The sequence below is a fragment of the Neoarius graeffei genome, chromosome 10 (assembly GCF_027579695.1).
Source record: "Neoarius graeffei isolate fNeoGra1 chromosome 10, fNeoGra1.pri, whole genome shotgun sequence".
Lineage (NCBI taxonomy): Eukaryota > Metazoa > Chordata > Actinopteri > Siluriformes > Ariidae > Neoarius > Neoarius graeffei.
In genome coordinates, this window is record NC_083578.1 from 23,407,303 (window position 1) to 23,428,323 (window position 21,021).

At 42.3% G+C, this 21,021-nt stretch overlaps 1 protein-coding gene across 1 annotated transcript in view; it reads left to right on the plus strand.

The window, feature by feature from the left end:
* Positions 1 to 21,021, plus strand: part of plxnd1 (plexin D1) — a 212,713-nt gene continuing 191,692 nt past the window's right edge. Inside the window, exons 1-2 of the mRNA XM_060931569.1 lie at positions 1 to 1,400; positions 18,336 to 18,512. Coding sequence (XP_060787552.1) covers positions 186 to 1,400; positions 18,336 to 18,512 — 1,392 coding nt within the window. The 5' untranslated portion in view covers positions 1 to 185. The remainder of the gene's footprint in view (positions 1,401 to 18,335; positions 18,513 to 21,021) is intronic.

The following is a 21,021-nucleotide window of genomic DNA, read 5'->3' on the forward strand; positions in this document are numbered from 1 at the left end:
CTCTCTCTCTCTCTCTAAAGGAAGCCCGACTCCTTATCGCGTCACTCCGTGTTTGTGCGTTCCGCAGGAAACGGCTTTTCCTCCCGGATAGTTGCAGCGAGTGAGCTTGAAGCACCGTCTTGTTTTTTCTCCTTACTCAATGCTCCTGTCCGTCCAGAAGCCGCAGAAGCCGGCCAGAAGGAAGAATGCCTCCTTCCACGGAGAGCCTCTTGGTCGCGACCCGCGCGCTCTTGCTCGCTGTCCTGTTGGCATCCCGCTGCGTCTGCGCGCTCCATGTCCAGCAGACGTTCCTGTCCCCGAGCGAGACCAATAACTTTGTAGTGGACGCGGTGTCCCGTCGGGTTTACGTGGGCACAGTGAACGCGATCTATCAGCTCAGTGGCACGCTGGCAACAGAGGTGTCCAAGAGTACAGGACCGGTGCTGGATAACGTGCTGTGCCATGCGCCGCAGCTTCCCCAGGCGCCGTGTGAGCACATCAAGTCCCTCACGGACAACCACAACAAACTGCTGGCGCTGGACCGCGGGCAAGGCGTGCTGGTGGTGTGCGGATCGGTGTACCAGGGCTTCTGCGAACTGCGCAGGATGGACAACGTGTCTCAGATCGCTGTGGAGTTCCCGCAACTCAACGCCACCGTGTTCCCGAGCATGCTCAACATCGTGGCCAACCATCCGAACGCAAGTACAGCCGGACTCGTTTTCCGAAGCCTGGGTGGCACCACGTACATCATCGTAGCGGCCACGTACACCGGCCTGGGCACTGAGTACTTCCCGAAGAACCACAGCAAAGAGGACCTGCGCTTCGAGAACACACCTGAGATCGCGATCCGTTCCCTGAACACCAAGGACCTGGCGCGCCTCTTTACCTACGACATCAACCCGTCCGAGGATAACGTGTTCAAAATCAAGCAGGAGGTCAAATCCAAGCACAAGCTCAGCTTCGTGCAAGTCTTCGCGCAAAAGAGCTACTCGTACATCGCGATGAACAACGACGCCAACAGTGGCTTCAAAGAGAGTCAACCGAACAGCATCCTGGCGCGCATCTGCCTGGACACGGACGCGCCGCGCCGCCAAGCCGCCGAGGGCCGCAAACTCACAGAGTCCTACATCCAGATGGGGCTCCAGTGCGGAGCCAGTGGCAACATCTACAACCGACTCGTGTCCATTTTCCCCGCTGACATCGACGCCCAGGGTCACCCAGCCGCCGAACCTTACCTGTTCGGTGTGTTCGCCAAGTCGAACCGGAAGTCGGCGCTGTGCGCGTTCCGGGTCGCGGAGATCGAAGAGACTATTCGGCAGGGACGCAGGAACTGCTCCAATGGACCAAACGGAGATGTCCAAGTACTGGACAGCGTTATTCAAGGCTCAGGGGCCGAATGCGAGGCGAAGGGCAACATAGTGGTCAGTATTTTTCTTCTTCTTCTTCATCATCATCATCATCATCATTATTATTATTCATAAAAGCTTATTTATTTATTTATTTAAATTTTGTGCGCACAAGATAAAAATAATCACCTTTCGGGACTCGGGTTCTGAATTATGACATCAAAAGTTGTAAGTATGATTTAAGTCTTGGGTGTAGTGGTTAGCGCTGTCGCCTCACAGCAAGAAGGTCCGGGTTCGAGCCCCGTGGCCGGCGAGGGCCTTTCTGTGCGGAGCTTGCATGTTCTCCCCGTGTCCGCGTGGGTTTCCTCCGGGTGCTCCGGTTTTCCCCACAGTCCAAAGACATGCAGGTTAGGTTAACTGGTGACTCTAAATTGACCGTGAGTGTGAATGGTTGTCTGTGTCTGTGTCAGCCCTGTGATGACCTGGCGACTTGTCCAGGGTGTACCCCGCCTTTCGCCCGTAGTCAGCTGGGATAGGCTCCAGCTTGCCTGCGGCCCTGTAGAACAGGATAAAGCGGCTAGAGATAATGAGATGAGATGAGAAGTCTTGGGCAGCAGGTCGCTTCACAGCAAGAAGGTTCTAGGTTCGAGCCCAGTACCCGACTGGGCCTTTGTTTCTGTGTGGAGTTTGCATGTTCTGCCCGTGTCTGTATGGGTTTCCTCCGGGTGCTCCGGTTTCCCCGACAGTCCAAAGACATGCAGGTTAGGCTAATTGGTGGTTCTAAATTGACCGTAGGTGTGAATGGTTGTTTGTCTCTATATGTCCAGGGTGTACCCCACCTCTCGTCCAGTCAGCTGGGATAGGCTCCGGCTTGCCCGCGACCCTGTAGAACAGGATAAACGGCTACGGATGGATGGAAGTATCATCTTGGGCAGCACCGTGATGCAGTGGTTAGCACTGTCGCCTCACAGCAAGAAGGTTCTAGGTTCGAGCTCAGTAGTCGACAGGGCCTTTCTTTCTGTGTGGAGTTTGCAGGTTCTCCCCGTGTCTGTATGGGTTTCCTCCAGGTGCTACGGTTTCCCTGACAGTCATGCAGTTAGGTTAACTGGCTACTCTAAATTGTCCATGTGTGTGTGAATGGTTGAGAGGACAAAAACCTCTATAATAAACCAGTAGAAGGCAACGGGAAACCATTAGTGTAATTGTTCACGAGAAACTTTGACGGCTGAAGCCATGAGAGCGGACCTGCCATCAGGCAGAACACCGAAGAAGAAGAATCTAAGTACATTGGTTGTAAATACAAAAAAAACCCAGGCATTTTTCCTCTAGAAATAAACTAAGATTAAGGGGGAAAAAAAAGCTGTTGAAAACTAGCTTACTCATTCGAATTGTCCCCAATCTCTTCCAAAGAACTTTTTAGGGTTTTTCATGGCTTGCTTTGATTTTTTTTTTCCATGTCCAGACATATGTTTTTGTTCAAAGCACTGCGTCACCTAAATCTGAATTCACTAATACATGTTGATCTTGGCAAATAGGCAATGAGTGTTTTTACGCCAAGCGTACTGTTCCCAGTGTTTGGGAGTGGAGGAGGCTCCCACATCCTGAACTCAGCTCAGTCAGTGTGCGTGCGCTGTTATTGCGCCAGGCAGAGCGCGCGGGTTATGGGAACAGCTCCGGGGTCGAGACAAGACATTCAGCATTCACCCTCCATCCTCATATATCCAAGCAGCGGTGACAACATAGCACCGAACTCTCCACTGTAGTGACATACAGATAAGAATTTACTCCAGCACGCATCCATGGCAAAATTGCACGGTGTTTAATTCTACAGCCACATAAACACCTTGAGTGTAAAATTCACTCCGTCATTTTAAACCAGAGGCTTGGAAACGTTTTACTCCTTTCCAGAGCTCATTTCCAACGACATTTTCATGATCACAGGACGGATTTTAATTTTATGAACAATAGTGTAACTGTGTAGCTGATTCACTTTAATCTATTTAAGCCGTTAGAGATTTTTGCTCCTGATGTATTCACAGCACTTCCTGGTTTTATTCCAATTGCATTCCAAAAGACCATTACCATTCTTTATGCTTGTTTTTTAGTTTATGAATTTTAGACACAGGTGTTAGACTTGCAACTAAATAATAACCATAATAACCTTGATACTGGTTGGTACTAATCTCCACCGTCTCCTGGATACACAATACATCACAGTTCCCACTTTGAGAACCATGGCCTTAAGCATTGAAATAACTTTCAGTGCTGAGCTCCTACAGTGTTTAATGAACACCTATCATGTTGAGTTAACTCAGACTGAGTTGACGTCATTTTTCAAGCACTGAAATGACTCTTATGTTTCTAATTCCCAGACACACACTGTACTGAATGAGCAGTTGGATTAACTCTGAGCATGTTGGATTAACTTTTACAGAGCTGACTATAAAACCACTCGCTGTGTTGAAGCATTTTACACGCCAAATTATCCATTGGTAATTACTGCAATAATTACCGTACTTGCATTGCATCCATTGGACATGCATAAGTGGTTTTTTTTTTTTAAATAAAGAACCTGAAATACATCACAAATTCATATCATAGCAACATTCCGTATGTTGAATTAACACTAACAAGTGAGTTGAAATATCACCTAGAGTTTGAATTAAACCACCAGAAATGAGTGAAACCCTTACAATCGTTAACTCATGTGGTGGGAAATAAACAGCCACATCCGAGCGTGTTTTCTCCTCTTAGTTTGAACGGCAATGAGTTTTTTTTTTAAACTTTAGAATAGTTTTTTAATCTTATATATATATACTGGGTGCGATTTGCTGGGGGGGATCATCCCCCCCTCTGGTTTTTATCTCTGCTGAAAAAAATCCTTGGGGACAACCCCGTCAATAAAACAAACAAACAAAAAAAAAAGTTGACATGACAGGCATGTTGTGACACAGTTTTCTATGGTCTACATTGCACTCACTTTCAAAATGACCCGAAGTGGCAGCTTTGATGTTCACGAACGTCCCCAGCAAATAGATACATTGTAGATAATAACAATATCTTTGCGTTCTATGCAGGGATGCAAACAGCGCGCCTTTTGGCGGATGCCGCCTTTTTCACGGCCGATTTTTTTTTTTTAGGGGGGACGTTGGAGTGTCTGATTATAATTTCAAAGTAAATTCTGTATTAAAATTACTAAATAAGCAAATCCGTTACAGTCCATGAAACAGGAAGTATAAGGATGAGAAAAAAACAGTTTAAATCGGAAAGCTGCGCACAATGTGAACTGCGCCATCAGAGCAAACTGTTCATTTAGTATTCATGTATTTTAGTGATTTTCGAGTCACTGTCCATTTAATCCGGAGGGAGAGAAACATCACAGCAACGCGACAAGCAATGCGAACTTTGTTGTGTTCGTGTATTTAGTCAGAGAGATAGGAAGATGAATTTACTATCTCTGGTTTAGTGTTCGTTTTCATTTAGTGTTATTCATTTGATCTCATCGGATGTTATTGAGCTGTTAGCCTATTGTTACCTTAATTTTGTGACGTTTCATGATTAAAAAAAAAAAACATCCCCCCTTCTGGTTTTTTGACAAATTGCACCCTGTATATATATGGTATATATATATATAAACAGTAATTCCACGAAATCGAGTTGTACATAAACTGTTTAATTCTCTCCACATTCACTGGATTTTGAGAAACAGATCATTTTTATTTGTATTTTTTTGCAGATTCGATAAATAGAAACTTTATACAAAACATCCAACAAAATAATTTCCGCTTAGAATGCAAACAAACCAGCGAAATGACAGCAGCAATTTGTGAATAATGCAATAATAATAATTCTTGAAAAAAAAATATATATATACAGTATATATAAAAATATGTTCTTAACATCAAATACTTTTATTCCATGTTTTGTTGCTTTTTTGTATTTTTTGTGGTTTTGTTTTCAAGTAGAGTTTTTATTTCGTCCTCGGTTGGTTCAGGAACACGCTCCGCCATTTTGTTTATCTCTACTCACGGTATATGAGCTGATAGCCTAGTAGTAGAGTAGCCAATCAGAGCGCACGATTGTTCATATCCAGTGAATGTGGATAGAACATATATATATATATTACTGTGCAAAAGTCTTTAAAAATAATGAAATTAAATGTTTCAACATTAAAAAAAATACTGTAAACAGCAGTAAACCATAATAAATGAAACCCAGTCAATATTTGGTGTGAGACGACACTTTGCTTTAAAAAAAATAATAAATAGTAGTCTCCGGTACAGTGAGTGCAGTTTGATAAGGAAATGAGCTGTAGGTTTTACTGAGCATTTTACAGAACCAGCCACAGTTCTTCTGCACACTTTGTCACACTCGCTTCATAATTCTGCACCAAAACCCAGCAGCCTTCATTATGTTTTCTTTTTTAATCTGAAAAGTGCTCTCTTATGTAATATGCTGCTCGGATACAAACTTTTTTTTTCCTGTAACATTTAATTTTGTGCTGGAAAAAAACAAATGTTTGGAACTCTAAAATGTTTTTGTACTGAATCGATAATGTAGAAGTAACAAAGTTTGTATGAAAAAAATAGGGTGCCTAAGACTTTTGCACAGTACTGTATGTTATGTATTATGTGGTTGAATATCAAGTGGCATAAGGTGTACTAGACAACTACATTGTCCCCTAGGTTCAGCATAACCTAATCCACATCTAGGCTAATTCTGTATTTAAAATAAAATATTCAACAAACGTAATGGAATAAGCTTCAACATAATGCTGGGTAGGTGTGGTAGTTAGCACTGTCGCCTCACAGCAAGCAGGTACTGGTTTCGAACCTGTCGGTCAGCTGGAACCTTTCTGTGTGGAGTTTGCATATTCTCCTCATGCCTGCATGGGTTTCCTCCCACAGTTCAAGCTCATGTGGATTAGGTCAACTGGCTACTGGCCATAGGTGTGAATGTGAGTGTGTAATGTCTGCTGGGATTGACTCCAGCTCCCCCGCGACCCTTAGTTGGATAAGCAGTTTAGACAATCATTTATAATATATTACTACAGTAGTTGTTTGAGGTTTTGAGGTGCTGGTGTGTCAACTGAACACTTTATGCCACGTTAATGACTGTATTATTGTTTAATAACAGAGGTGGACAAAGTACCCAACTTCATTGCTTAAGTCAAAGGACAGATCCCACTGGTTAAATGTGACTCCGATACAAGTGAAAGTTGTCCAGTCAAATTTTTACTCAAGTTAAAGTACTGAAGTACTTGCTTTTAAAAATACTTAAGTATTAAAAGTAAATTTTCTGTCAACGCATTGTTGTATTATTGCCAAAACGCTTACAAAACCTAATGCCGTTACCAAAGACAGAAATGTGAATTCACAGAATGAACACACGCTGTGCCATCATGGTGGTTTAACGTTAAGCTAGCTAGTCAGTGAAACTCCACCTGACATGCTACCAAACTCTTTTCAAACTCGAAATCATATTGGGTAGCTAACGTTACTAGAAAAGAAATATTTCTACGTTCTGTTTATTTGGCAAGATTATGCTAAAATATATTTCTGAAAGCACTTCAGATAAGTTGACGTTATTCATGTTAGTGTAACTCCGTTTTTACATGCTAACTAACAGTGTCCAAGTTAACTAGCTATGTGTTAACATTAGCCGTGGACAAGACTGTGGCAACTTGGCGGGCAAATCCATAGAAAGTCAAATGACTAACCAGACTGCACAGCTACATATGTTTGCAACGTTATCGCTAGCTCTAAAAACACAGACAACTTCATTGCAAGCTTTCTCTTGGAATAAAACATTTATATACCTCAATATGCTCCCGCAGGTTGGACAGCAAGTTTTTGTCGGCCGTGATGGGGTTCGTTTTTGACAAACAAAGCAAACATTTAAAACGAAATGTATCTTTATTCCTTTCAGAAAACTGAAACATGGGTTCTAGGTATGGCCATGAGTGTGTGTGCATTCCCCAGAAGAACCGCCTCCTTCCATTCTGCCATCAACTGATCGTGTTCAAATAAAGCTGCTGAGAAATCATTGAACTTGATTTTATCCAGTCTATGGATGTGACGTGACCCTAGTGATTACTGATCGGCTCTCAGTGTCACCTGTGAAAAAAACAATCACGTTTTAGAAAAGAAAAGAAAAAAACCATCCACTTTCAAAGCCGCTTCATAGTAACGAGTAACGAGGACCTTGACAGAAATGTAGTGAAGTAAAAAGTACGATATTTGCCTTTCAAATGTAGTGAAGTTAAAGTCACAGATTTCCAAAAAAATTATACTCAAGTCAAGTACAGATACTCAAAAAGTGTACTTAAGTACAGTACTCATGTAAAAGTACTTCATTACTATCCACCTCTGTTTAATAAACACCTTTAGTGTTAAATGAGCTATTACGTAATTGAAAAACACATACAATGGTGAATAATGCCTTATGTCCAAACTTTCACTTACAGCTTATTTCCATTTCAGTGTTTTTGTAATAATAATAATAATAATAATAATAATAATAATAATTATTATTATTATTATTATTATTATTATAGCTTATGATTTGTGAACATCCAGTAAATGGGTCAAACATTTGGTCTGTCATTTGCAGCCTTACAAACATCAACTTTCCCTGAAAATAGTCCCTTTCTGGTTGAAAGTAAATATTACGGTAACTATCAAACGGATTCACTGTGGTAGGAGGAAGAGAAGCCAGTTTGGCCCAGCTGGGAGTTTTGTGGTCTCTCCAAAATCCCCTTTGACAAATCCTGAAGGATGTTTGTCATGTGGGGGAAAAAATCCCTCCCAGATGGGTTTTTCTGTTTGGGGTTCCATAAGACCAATTTCAGATCCTCTTTATACAGTAATCATATGTACATTCAAATTTAAAAACAACTAATAAATAAATAAAGTAACTTGGATACACTGTCAGAAACAGGGCTACAGTAGGCAAGGCAAGGCAAGTTTATTTATATAGCACATTTCATACACAATGGCAGTTCAATGTGCTTTACAGAAGTAAAAACAAAACAGTAAACAATAGAGAATAAAATTACATAAAATAATTTTATTTTTATTCTAATATATAATATTAAAATAATTAAACAATTAATTAAAAGAATTAAAAGAAAATAATAAGAATTAAACAATAGTAGAAATAAAATAATAAAATGAAGTAGTAGTTCAAATAGGAGGAGAAAAAGAAAAAAAAAGAAACCAGCAGAATAAAATAGAATAAAGTTAAAGTTAAAGTAAATTTGAAACATGCAGAGAAAGTAAAAATTATATAAAAAAAAAGTAGGAGTCAATTTCTGTCCCCAAAGGTACAATCTGCACTAATGTACCCCCTAGGGCTCATTACTCGACCTCAAGGTAACTATGTGTACCTTTTTAGGGCCAAAAAGGTCCATATATGTTCCCAATGATACAAATAAGCATAGACATAGAATTGGGTATGGACGGTATGGACGTGTCCCTACGAATATCAAACGACGGCTGATATGTCCCTACCAATATTTCTGATTGAAGAAAAAAATCACGCTCCGTGTGCGGTACACAAATGGTCACTGTGGGTTTCCACTGGGCGAAACACCACGCAAAATTTGTTCATGACTATTCGCTCTGGGGGCATGGTTGCGAAAACAGCAAGCACGTCTGGCTACCGTGTCAATTAGCAAGTGCGGTTGCAGTGCAGTGACCGGCTGCTAGCTAGCAAGCTAGCAAACTGTCCTTGAGGAATGTAACGTTAGATTAGCTTGTAAAATGAATCAGATAACAACAGTTCGTATTCAGTGTGTAAAAACGACAATGACAACATACGAATATGACTGTTTTCTAAGTTTGTGTGGTATGTAAATAACAATCCGACTTGGACGGTATGGACGTGTCCCTACGAATATCAAACGACGGCTGATATGTCCCTACCAATATTTCTGATTGAAGAAAAAAATCACGCTCTGTGCATGGTACTCCGTGCACTTGATACTGACAACAACTGGTGTTCATTAAGGTCACAAAGACATTATTCAATCATATCAAATTGTGCTAATGTTGGCTAATAAGAAAGAAAGAAAGCACAACTTTATTCATCACACACTTGTGAAATTTCCACTCTGCATTTAACCCATCTGAAGCAGTGAATACACACATGCACGTGAGCACACACACATACCCAGAGCAGTGGGCAGCCATGCTAACAGCCCCACTCAAGTGCCTCACTCAAGGTCGTCCCATATTAACCTAACCGCATGTCTTTGGGGGAAACCAGAGCACCCGGAGGAAACCCATGCAGACACGGGGAGAACATGCAAACTCCACACAGAAAGGCCCTCGCCGGCCGCTGGGTTCGAACCCAGAACCTTCTTGCTGTGAGGCAACTGTGCTAACCACCACACCACCGTGCCACACAAAATATTGCACCTAGTCTTGCTTGTGAAGTGCCTGCAAACTTTAGCAGCCCGCTAACCCTTAATTTGAAGTGCTTCAGTTAAGACCTGCAGAGCCCTGACCGAGTTTGTGTAACATGACACGTGTAAACAACAACTTGATGGGTGATGTGGACATTGTTCGTGGCCCAAACACCTTTTAATCAAATAAAACATTTTCACGTAATAAGCATAACAGCCTCCGCCTTCTTGATCAGAAATTTTTGGTTACTCCCGCCTCTCTTTTGAAAACGTCACATACCGACTACATACATACGCTGAACTGATTGGTTTTCGAGGGGGTTCATTTGAAAGCGGTAGGTGAGATGTCAGGAAAGAAAAGAAAGCCGGACATTCGCAGCTATTTTTCAAAGCAAAGTGTAAGTCACTCGAGGAAACTAGTTTCCCCTTACTGCTAACGAATACATTACAATGGCATCTTATCCAGTGGTTTCCCTGAATGTTCATATAGCCTCGGTCACAACCGGCCGTACGTGCTCCTACGGCCGGTCTACGTGCAAAAAACGCAAGAAACGCACGGAGGGCGCACGTGAAACGCACAGAGGGCGCGCGTGCGACGTGCTGATTTTCGAGCCGTAGACTGACCGCAGACCGGCCGCAGAGGTTCTTTGTCATGTCAAACAAACTCTACGGGCGCTTACAGTTTTTTCAGGTTGCAAGACAAACTTACGGCCAACGTGCGTCTTTCTCCACGAACAAAAAAAAAAACCGCAGCAATTTGGGAAACGCCAAAAATCGCACGGCTAAAAAATCGTACGTCCGGTTGTGACCTAGGCTTATGATGCATCGATTATTTTGCCAGGTGACAGAAGCAAAGCAACCACATAATACCTCAGACAGCAGTGGAGTGGCAGGGTCACAGCATAAGGTAAAGTTGATGAAGGACTAGACAGTTTTTAGCTGTAATAGCCTATTTAAACTGATGCATGCTACTGGTGTTTGAAATGTGAGGCGTGCTGCATCACTGCTCATGGCATGAATGTGTTATCAGGTGACAGAAGCTGCCCGCCTGAGTTGTTGTTCAGATAGAGGTGAAGAAGAGTCAGGGTCAGACGTAAGTTTCACTTAGTTGCTATTATGTTAAATGCAAATGTTTTGCTGCTCATGTACAATGGGTAATGTCTGACATAAACTTTGAATTGCCATGCATGATGCATCATTTGTTAATTCATTAGGAGGCTGCAGCAATCTTGTACCTATAAAAGTATACGTATAATGGAAAGGAAAGTATAATGCACTATAACTAAAGTTCATACATCTTTATTATCCAGTCTTCTTGTCTGTCATTCGTTTCATTTAACATTACAGAAGTCATTAAGCGTGTTCTGAATTGAAGAAATACATTTTACACAATTTTCCTCGACCACAACACTATCTGCGCTTCAGCAGAACCCTGTCAGGACCTCCTCTCTCCGCTCTGGGCTCAAGAAGACAAGAAAAGGGCAATAATATAACAACCACCAATCAGAATTCAGATACGTTCTGTTGCCAAGTAAAATTGTAACCTTTCAACGTGTCAAAAAAGTTCTAGAGCCCTCGTCCTGTTTTGCCATTAGATCAATCACATATCAGCTTAAACTAGCATTCTAAAACTAGTTAAAGGTCACACAGAAGAGAGCCGACTCCCCCTGCCAGCCTCATGGAACGCAGTGTTTAAGGCTCCATATGTGTTTTACTTCCATTTATGAGGGAAAGGAACATACACCCTCCCGACAGTCAATGCGTTATTCGCTTGTAAAACACATTTGCAAATTGGTAGAATGAGTGAATCATCACATGAAAGATTTGCAGTCAATCACATGAGTTGCATATTATTATTATTATTATTCATGACACTTCTGAACTTCAAATTTTAAAAGTCTGGACTTTGGAGAGATGATGGATACTCTTTTGGTGGAACACAACGGAGCAAAATATTGTGACCTTCTAATGTGGACCTGAAGTTGGCGCCACTGGCGGTTGGCATTGGGTTTATGTCCCCACCAATGTTAACACCAAACCTACGCCCTTGCAAATAAGTACCTTAGAGAGTACTGCCCCAGTGACAAGCTGTTTTAAAGATCTGATGAGACGTTTTTGACATCTTTGGCGATGTTTTATAACATAAAAAGTAATTCCCGATGATCCATATATTAATTCACGCAGGCGCCTATTTTACAAGTTATGATGATAAACGCGGCTATTTGGGCAAATTTGACGGGGCTGCAGCACCCAGGAGACGAATGAGGAGCAGGGGCTATATGACGTCATCGAAAGAATCTTCCTCCTCACTTACCAGTTTGTTGTTGATGTGACAGGTGTTCAGTTTGTCATTATCTCATCTCATTATCTCTAGCCGCTTTATCCTTCTACAGGGTCGCAGGCAAGCTGGACCCTATCCCAGCTGACTATGGGCGAAAGGCGGGGTACACCCTGGACAAGTCGCCAGGTCATCACAGGGCTGACACATAGACACAGACAACCATTCACACTCACATTCACACCTACGGTCAATTTAGAGTCACCAGTTAACCTAACCTGCATGTCTTTGGACTGTGGGGGAAACCGGAGCACCCGGAGGAAACCCACGTGGACACGGGGAGAACATGCAAACTCCACACAGAAAGGCCCTCGCCGGCCACGGGGCTCGAACCCAGGACCTTCTTGCTGTGAGGCGACAGCGCTAACCACTACACCACCGTGCCGCCCCAGTTTGTCATTATTAGTATTATTATTATACATTATTATACATTATATATATATAGTTATTATGCCTTCGCGTTGTGTTGCCGGCTTTTGCTCCAAAACCCACAAGGATGGGGTAAGTTTATTCAAGTTTCCCAGAGATCTCGAGCTGCATGCGAAGTGGGTGAAGCAAGTCAGGCGCACTTGTGACAAGTGGGAGCCCTCACCAACATCCGTCCTGTGCTCTGAACACTTCGATTTGGATTGTTTTGACACCCTTCCCAGCTTAAAGGAATCTCTTGGGTGTTCAGTTCAGCACAAACGTGTGCTGCTACCATCAGCAGTGCCTACAGTATTCTGGAGGGGGTCTACTAGTAGCTATGCCGGATCCAGCAGTCGCCTGGATATTTTGCTTCATTCAAGGATAAAACTAAGAAGCCATAAACTAGAAGACGTGCCTGCCAATATTATCCTAAATGTATCACGGATCAGGCATAGTCGTAAGCTTATTATGTTAGCCGTTTGCATGCTCCATTAGGAACTATGTATTCAGTGTAGCATACGGCTTACATGATATAAGCAGTGTTTACACATGCAAGACAACAATACACAATATTAAAATATTGATTCCGTAACATTTTGAACAAATACGGGTTGACCTACCAATCCTTGTTATCCAACCTTGTGGTGTTCAATGCTGGGCTGTCTGCCTGTCCGCTGTCCATCTCGGAGTCGGAGTCGCTCTCAGATTGGTGCACAGTAACAGGTTCAAACCTGTACGGTTGGATGCACCCGTGTTCATCATCACTAGATTCTTCCGATCTATTCCACTCACAACACAATTCTAGACTCCCAGAAGAGGAAGAGCTAGCACTAGAGAGTTCACCAGCGTTTTCATGCGCCATTTCCATTGAGTAGAACCAGAGTAGAACAGCCAGTGAACCACAGCGTGTTCTTCCGCTGACGTCACAGCATGGCCGCGAGCCACGGACCCAGTTTTCTTGCGCTGTGCAATTAAAAGTTGGATATTCGCGTAACAACAGCTTCTTTTCACGTAATTATAACAGAAATCTAACATGTTTGCCATGTTGTATAGTTTATTTAAGAAATTGCATAGAGTCATGTTCGTGTCATCAGATCTTTAAAGGTATAATAGCCTACTTTATTTTCTGAGAGTGCACATCTTGGACATGGTACCGTATTTCACTGATTTCAGGGATAAAAGGTTGTTGCCTTTCTTATAGCTTCATCCATATGAAATCCACCCAAATTACTTGTTGTCGAAACTGTTCTGGATGTTACACACCACACAGGTATACGTGTTCATGCTGGGACAACTTGATCTATAATGACAGAAATGTCATGCATTTCATGCAAATGATGTTTAAAGAAACCTAGCATCACAAACCATCCCCCTATCTTACCATTCAAAACCGTTTATGTCAATGTTTCTTATGCAAATTCATATAGATATATAATTGTTAAAAAAAAGCAGAAGTCAGGAAGAATAAAGTAAATAAATCATACATTTTGTCTTCAGCATGATTTAAAGGAACAGTTCATGGTGAATCCACACAAAACACAGAAACAATTTTGATGTTGCAGATAAAAAGCACATTTCGGAAAACAATGTCTTGGTTGTGAGTTGAGATCAGTGGCCTTGGAACACGTAATATTATGTACTCAGTTGTGGCCGATTTAGCGACCAAAGGCAACTTTCTTGCAGTGAAAGTTATTTTTTTTCTTCTTTAACCCTTGTATTCTGTTCAGCTCAACATTATCTGTTGCACTTAAAGTGGAACTGTACTGAAAATGATTTTTCAATATGCAATTTTATGTTCTTGGCTGGGGCGCCACAGTGGTGTAGTGGTTAGTGCTGTCGCCTCACAGCAAGAAGGTCCGGGTTTGAGCCCCGTGGCCGACGAGGGCCTTTCTGTGCGGAGTTTACATGTTCTCCCCGTGTCCGCATGGGTTTCCTCCGGGTGCTCCGGTTTCTCCCACAGTCCAAAGACATGCAGGTTAGGTTAACTGGTGACTCTAAATTGACCGTAGGTGTGAATGTGAGTGTGAACGGTTGTCTGTGTCTATGTGTCAGCCCTGTGATGACCTGGTGACTTGTCCAGGGTGTACCCCGCCTTTCGCCCGTAGTCAGCTGGGATAGGCTCCAGCTTGCCTGCGACCCTGTAGAACAGGATAAAGTGGCTACAGAAGATGAGATGAGATCTCCATGGCTTATTTGCACTCGTACCAGATTATACATATCTATCTGTGTGTGTGTGTGTGTGTATATATATATATATATATATATATATATATATATAATTATTCTATCCACATTCACTGGATATGAGCAATCACGTGCTCTGATTGGCTACTCTACTACTAGCATATCAACTCATGTACCATGAATAGAGAAAAACAAAATGTGGAGCATGCTGCTGAACCAACCGAGGACGAAATAAAAACTCGAAAACAAAACCCCAAAAAATACAAAAAAAACCCCAAAACAATAAAATATGGAATAAAAGTATTTGATGGTAAGAACGTATCTTTTTTCTTATTTTTAAAGAATTATTATTATAGCATTTTTCACAAATTGCTACTGTCATTTCGCTGGTTTGTGTACATTCAAAGCGGAAATGATTTGGTCGGATGTTTTGTATAAAGTTTTTATTCATTGAATCTGCAAAAAATAAAAATAAAAATGTTCTGTTTTGGCGGCACGGTGGTGTAGTGGTTAGCGCTGCCGCCTCACAGCAAGAAGGTCCGGGTTCGAGCCCCGTGGCCGGCAAGGGCCTTTCTGTGCGGAGTTTGCATGTTCTCCCCGTGTCCGCGTGGGTTTCCTCCGGGTGCTCCGGTTTCCCCCACAGTCCAAAGACATGCAGGTTAGGTTAACTGGTGACTCTAAATTGACCGTAGGTGTGAATGTGAGTGTGAATGGTTGTCTGTGTCTATGTGTCAGCCCTGTGATGACCTGGTGACTTGTCCAGGGTGTACCCCGCCTTTCGCCCGTAGTCAGCTGGGATAGGCTCCAGCTTGCCTGCGACCCTGTAGAACAGGATAAAGCGGCTAGAGATAATGAGGTGAGATGAGATGTTCTGTTTCTCAGAATCCAGTGAATGTGGATAGAATAAAGCAGTTATTCCACTCAATCTCATCGTATATGGCTTATAGCGCCTTGCCGGCTATCAGCTCATGTACGACTCAATTTCATGGAATAATTGAATATACAGTACTGTGCAATAGTCTTAGGCACATGTAAAGAAATGCTGTAGACAAAAAATGGCTTAAAAATAATGAAATGAAATGTTTCAACATAAAAAATACTATAAACAGTAAGCAGTAAGCCTTAATAAATGAAATTTATTAAATTTATAAAGGGTGTGAGACGACCCTTTGCTTTAAAACAAAAAATAGTAGTCTCAGGTACAGTGAGTGCAGTTTTATAAGGAAATGAGCTGTAGGTTTTACTGAGCGTCTTACAGAACCAGCCACAGTTCTTCTGCACACTTTGACTCACACTCGCTTCTTCATTTTGCACCAAAACCCAGCAGCCTTCATTATGTTTTCTGTTTTAATCTGAAAAGTGCTCTCTTATGTAATATGCTACTCAGATACAAATTTTTTTCCTGTAACATTTAATTTTGTGCTGGAAAACGAACGTTTGGAACTCCTAAAGTGTTTTTGTACTGAATCGATAATGTAGAAGTCATAAAATAAAGTTTGTATGAAAAAAAAATAGGGGGCCTAAGTGTTTTGTACTGTACTGTGTATCCGTCTCAGATGTCAAAGGTCAATATGGCGTGTAAAAGCACCTCCAATGCTAAACAGGAAACAGAACCCAAGGATTAAAATCTACAATACTCAACTAAAAGACAACAATAGCAGCACAGTATAGAATGACACAAACCTCGTGGGCCGATTCCAAATACAATAGTGTCTATGACGAAATGCACCAAAACATGCTAATGGTCAGCAAATAATATCCTTATTACCTCAAGCTTACTTTGTTTCTGTTAACGCAGCAGATTTTCTGGACGAGGACAAACTGATGACGTAAACAGAACGCAGTAATTTTCTTTAATCACAGATCTATCGTTAGAAGATCTTTATCATATGATCTGACCTGGAAACGGCGTTATCTCAAGTCTGTTAAAGATTACTAGATATACAGACAAAGAATGTAGATAAGTAGCGAATGTAGATAAGTCGATAGAAGCTTGTTAGACAGCTAATGGTAAAGTGACTTAATACTTTTGATAAAATTGATGGATTGTGCTTTCTTCCTTAAGAGACTGGAATTAACGTTATGATCCTGGCAGCTAGTTTTCATCCAGGGCTAACAACACTTTCATTTTTGACTGAATTATTCCTTTAAAAACCGATGAACAGATGGGCTCTGCATGATACCATATTTTCTTACGGTATGAGCCAGAAACACATGGTGCCCTGTCATGTGTCTGGCAAGACTCTTTTTCTGTTATTTAGGCTCACGCTTCGTTATCTAAACCATTAAAGAGGCATTTTTCCCTTGGGTTCCCCATAAAATGACACAAGCTCTGTGACATTTCATTACTCACTTTTCCAGACTGTGCTCACCTCAGAGACGGCTGGTGTGCGACTCGATTGGTGACGCATGCACACACATACAAAAGACAGAAGGACCTTAGGCCTTATCATTGAACTGATGCACATCATTATTATCAGTCATCATCAGTTATAAGGAATTAAGTATAAAACATGGCTTGTTTTCCCATAAATAAATTCAACACTTCTACACTGTTCTTTCATGTCTCAGCATCATCTGAATGCATCCAACTCATGAACCACCATGTCATGGAACCAGCATCAGCTTTTGTAATATTCGAGTCAAGCGTGACCGGAAGAATTTGATTTCCCTTTTTAGTGCATATGCTTCAAATAAGGGTGCAACTTGTTTCTTAAGAATCATGGGAAACACCCACCCACCTCCCGAAGTCCTCCAGTCCCTCTAGTCCATGTTTTACACAATTCAACCAGCCGTAAATTTCCACTACCCTCTCAAGCACTCCGGTCATGCAAGTCGAAATAAGTGGTCCTCTTAGCACAGCGCTTCTACTGTATCACTTCATCCATGACCCAGGGCTAGCCTAAATTATGCGCTATCTAGATAGATGAACAGAAGGGCCATTCCAGCTTTACAGTTGGACTGATTGTAACAGAAGACAGTGTTGTAGTCGAGTCCGAGTCCAGTCCCGAGTCCGCAGTGTTCAAGTCCAAGTCATTAAAGAGTCTTGAGTCCGAGAACAAGACTCCAACCACACCATTTAACGGTAGCTGTTGCTGCCGTTATGTGAAACCGTCTCTGCGACTGTGTTGGACTAACGTTACTGCTCGACTGCCCCGTTTTAGTTAATAGGCTACAGATAAAAAGCTTGCTCATCGCTCAGCAAGCCCCGCCCACTATCAACAGAGCAATGAACATAGCGTGTCACTTCCTTCTCTGGGTGGAGTCTTGCCAAATGACAATTGAAGTTCGAGGTTGTCCCCGTCGTCTCCTCGATAGTTCTTCTACATATGGAACACATACTGTAGCATCCTAGGGGCTTCTCTCCAGGCATTTTAGCACCATTGGTTCCTGAACATGACGTATGAAAAGGTGAATGTGCATTCTCTTGCACGAAATTAGTATAAAAATGAATGTATATATACGGTACATATCTTATGCCAAATTATTACGGCATGTTACAAAAAAAAAACAAGAAAACATCTGAGCCCGAATGCAGTTAATGCACGAGTCCAAGTCTGAGTCATCAAGTCCAAGTCAAGTCACGAGTCCTGGACTTGAGTTCTACAAGCCTGACAGAAGAGTAATCAATCTTAGAGATCTAAGTGATGAGTATTTATTCGTTCTCTTTCAGCTTCAACCGGAGCAGCTGAATTGTGGCGCGGCCCACCTGCAGCACCCGCTAGCCCTGAGGAAGCCAATCAGAGCCCAGCCGTTGTACGAGGCATCCGGGATCACCTCGGTCGCTGTGGACAACATTCACAACTACACAGTAGTCTTTCTCGGCACCAGCAACGGCCGGCTACGCAAGGTGAGACGACGTATTTAATTTAATAACATTGACATAGCGGTTTCTATTTATTTTTAGATTTTTTGGGGGGCTTTTTCCACCTTTATTAGATAGGACAGTGTAGAGACAGGAAATGAGTGGGAGAGAGACGGGGAGGGATCGGGAAATGACCTTGGGTTGGAATCAAACCCAGGTCCCTGGATTTATGGTATGGCGCCTTACCCACCTGAGCCACGACGCCCCCAGCGGTTTCTAAAGCAATGTGATTTCTAATATAACTACAATATGGATGGAAGGGAGCCAAAGGTGGCAAAAGTTGCCTGTCGTTTCTGAGTGGGATTGATGGCATACTCTCTTTAGCCAATCATCGGCGTCTGTGAGCTCATGGACGCGGAAGACGGCGGACAGCCTTTTTCTCTGAGTAGGTTAGGTTTCCCTGTGACTCTGCTTAAGCAAGCAGAAGATTAAAAAGGTGTGGTTGGTTGTATTCACATGTCCTGGTTGGTTTGTATGACGGGAGAGCTGGCTGGTGGGTTGGAATTGGCACGTGACCAAATATGAAGAAAAACTGGAAGGGAGGGGAGTTTTCATAAAGGCATGAAGTGCAGTTACCAGACTTTTCCATTCTGAGCAGATTAAAGTGTTTGATAGTTGCTGAGGAGTTACATTTTCGTATGTGTGTGCTTGTTTTAGAAAGCACCTCAACCGAGGTGGTATGTGTGTATGGGCGGGGTTTAAGGATTTCTGGAGATCTGTGAAAGCTTTGTTTTGTATCTAATGTTATCTGAGCTTCTTCAAAAGCCAGTCAGTGCTTATCAGATTCTTAAGGGTTCTCACCATATCTCTTTGACCCTCATCTCCTCCTGTCTTTCTCTCTCTCTCTCGCTCTCTCTTGCTCTCACACACACACACACACACACACACACACACACACACACACACACACACACACACACACACACACACACGCACACAAGCTCACACATCCCCCCAACACATGTACGCACCTTTATGTCCCTACCTCAGATTCTCACAGGCAGAACACTATGGTTTTGAAAGCATCTGAAGGCTCCCTGCTTTCAACAGAAGGGAGAAAAATATTCCTTAATTAGGTGAAATTCCAGCACCGTGTCTCATTCCCTCATTCCCATACGGAGTCACCTCTCGGTGCGAGCTTCAAAGTCAGGAAAGAAATGCAGCGAGTCGCTCCATGGTGTCGGAAAAATTCTATTAAACTGGAAGAGGCTATTGTTTCGCACAGGGCTTATACGCGTCTTATGAGACAGTACCTGTTTGGCTGCAGGGCGTCCTGTTTTAGGAGTCCTCAAAAAAAATCCCTGGCTTTTTGTTTCTGTGCCAGGATACGGGCTGGCAGTAACTGTGTGCTTGGATCCTGTGCTGAGTCTGGAGTTAAGGTGTGTGTCTCTGTGTAACTAGGACATGACCGGGATGTAGATCTGGTACACGGTACATTTTTGGATAAATTAATATACGTGTGCGTGTGTGTGTGTGTGCGCGCGTGTGTGTGTAGGCCTTGTGGCTAGTTCTGTGGGTGCACTAATGGTTTCAGTGACGTTTGTAATGTGATTTAGGAGGGTGACTTGGAGATGTGTTAGTGCAGTCAGATTGAGTTACAGCTCAACCTCTGCTTACATGCCACTTTCAAAACCTGCTAATACAATAACACACACACACACAAACACACACTCAACATCCCCTCTCTTTTTCTGGCTCTCTACTATCTTCTAATTAGTAATGCTGTCACATATAAGACAGACTATAGACTTCAAATATTTTCTAAGCTTTTCATTTTTTATAGGCTTTATGAACACACTTTCTATAATACACACTTATCTTTTTCCCTTTCAACTCGTCTTCAGATCTGTCCGTTTATTTATTCCATCCATTATGGGTAAGAACAGCTCAAGGAGGCTGGCAGTAGCTGCGTTCACACCTCCAAAATCTGGTGAATCTGGTGTTGTGCCCAAAAGCAAAGTGTGCCCAAAGCACGTCGGCAGTGTTCAGAAAGCTTTGGATTGTAACAAGAAATGATATTAATGGAGAAGCAGCTCGAACAGTTTGAGCATCGGTTGACAAGAGAAGTGTGACGTTCTAAGCACTTATAACCCGTATGTTAAAATACAGGGAAGTGAGTGAAGTTCTATAGAAAACATTGGGCAAAGATCCAAATGTGGGCATGAGTAAAGGTAAAATGAGTCAGATTCCAGTGTAATGTTGTAACAAGTCCAGTACTTTATTCCTTTCCTCTTTGTCTCAAGTTTCTGTTTCTTTTTCTCTTCAGATTTGTTTCTCTTTTTCTGATCATTCTGGCAGATGCCAGTGTGAATGTACATGAATGATGGCCGCACAATGTACCAATCAGTTCTTATCATTTCATCCTTCCATCTATCCATCCAACCATCTCTCCATTTATGCATGCAACTGTATTTTCGGTGTTATCTCTGGATCAACTATGAATTCAGTCTCTTAGTCTTACAGTATTATCCATCCATCCATCCATCCATCCATC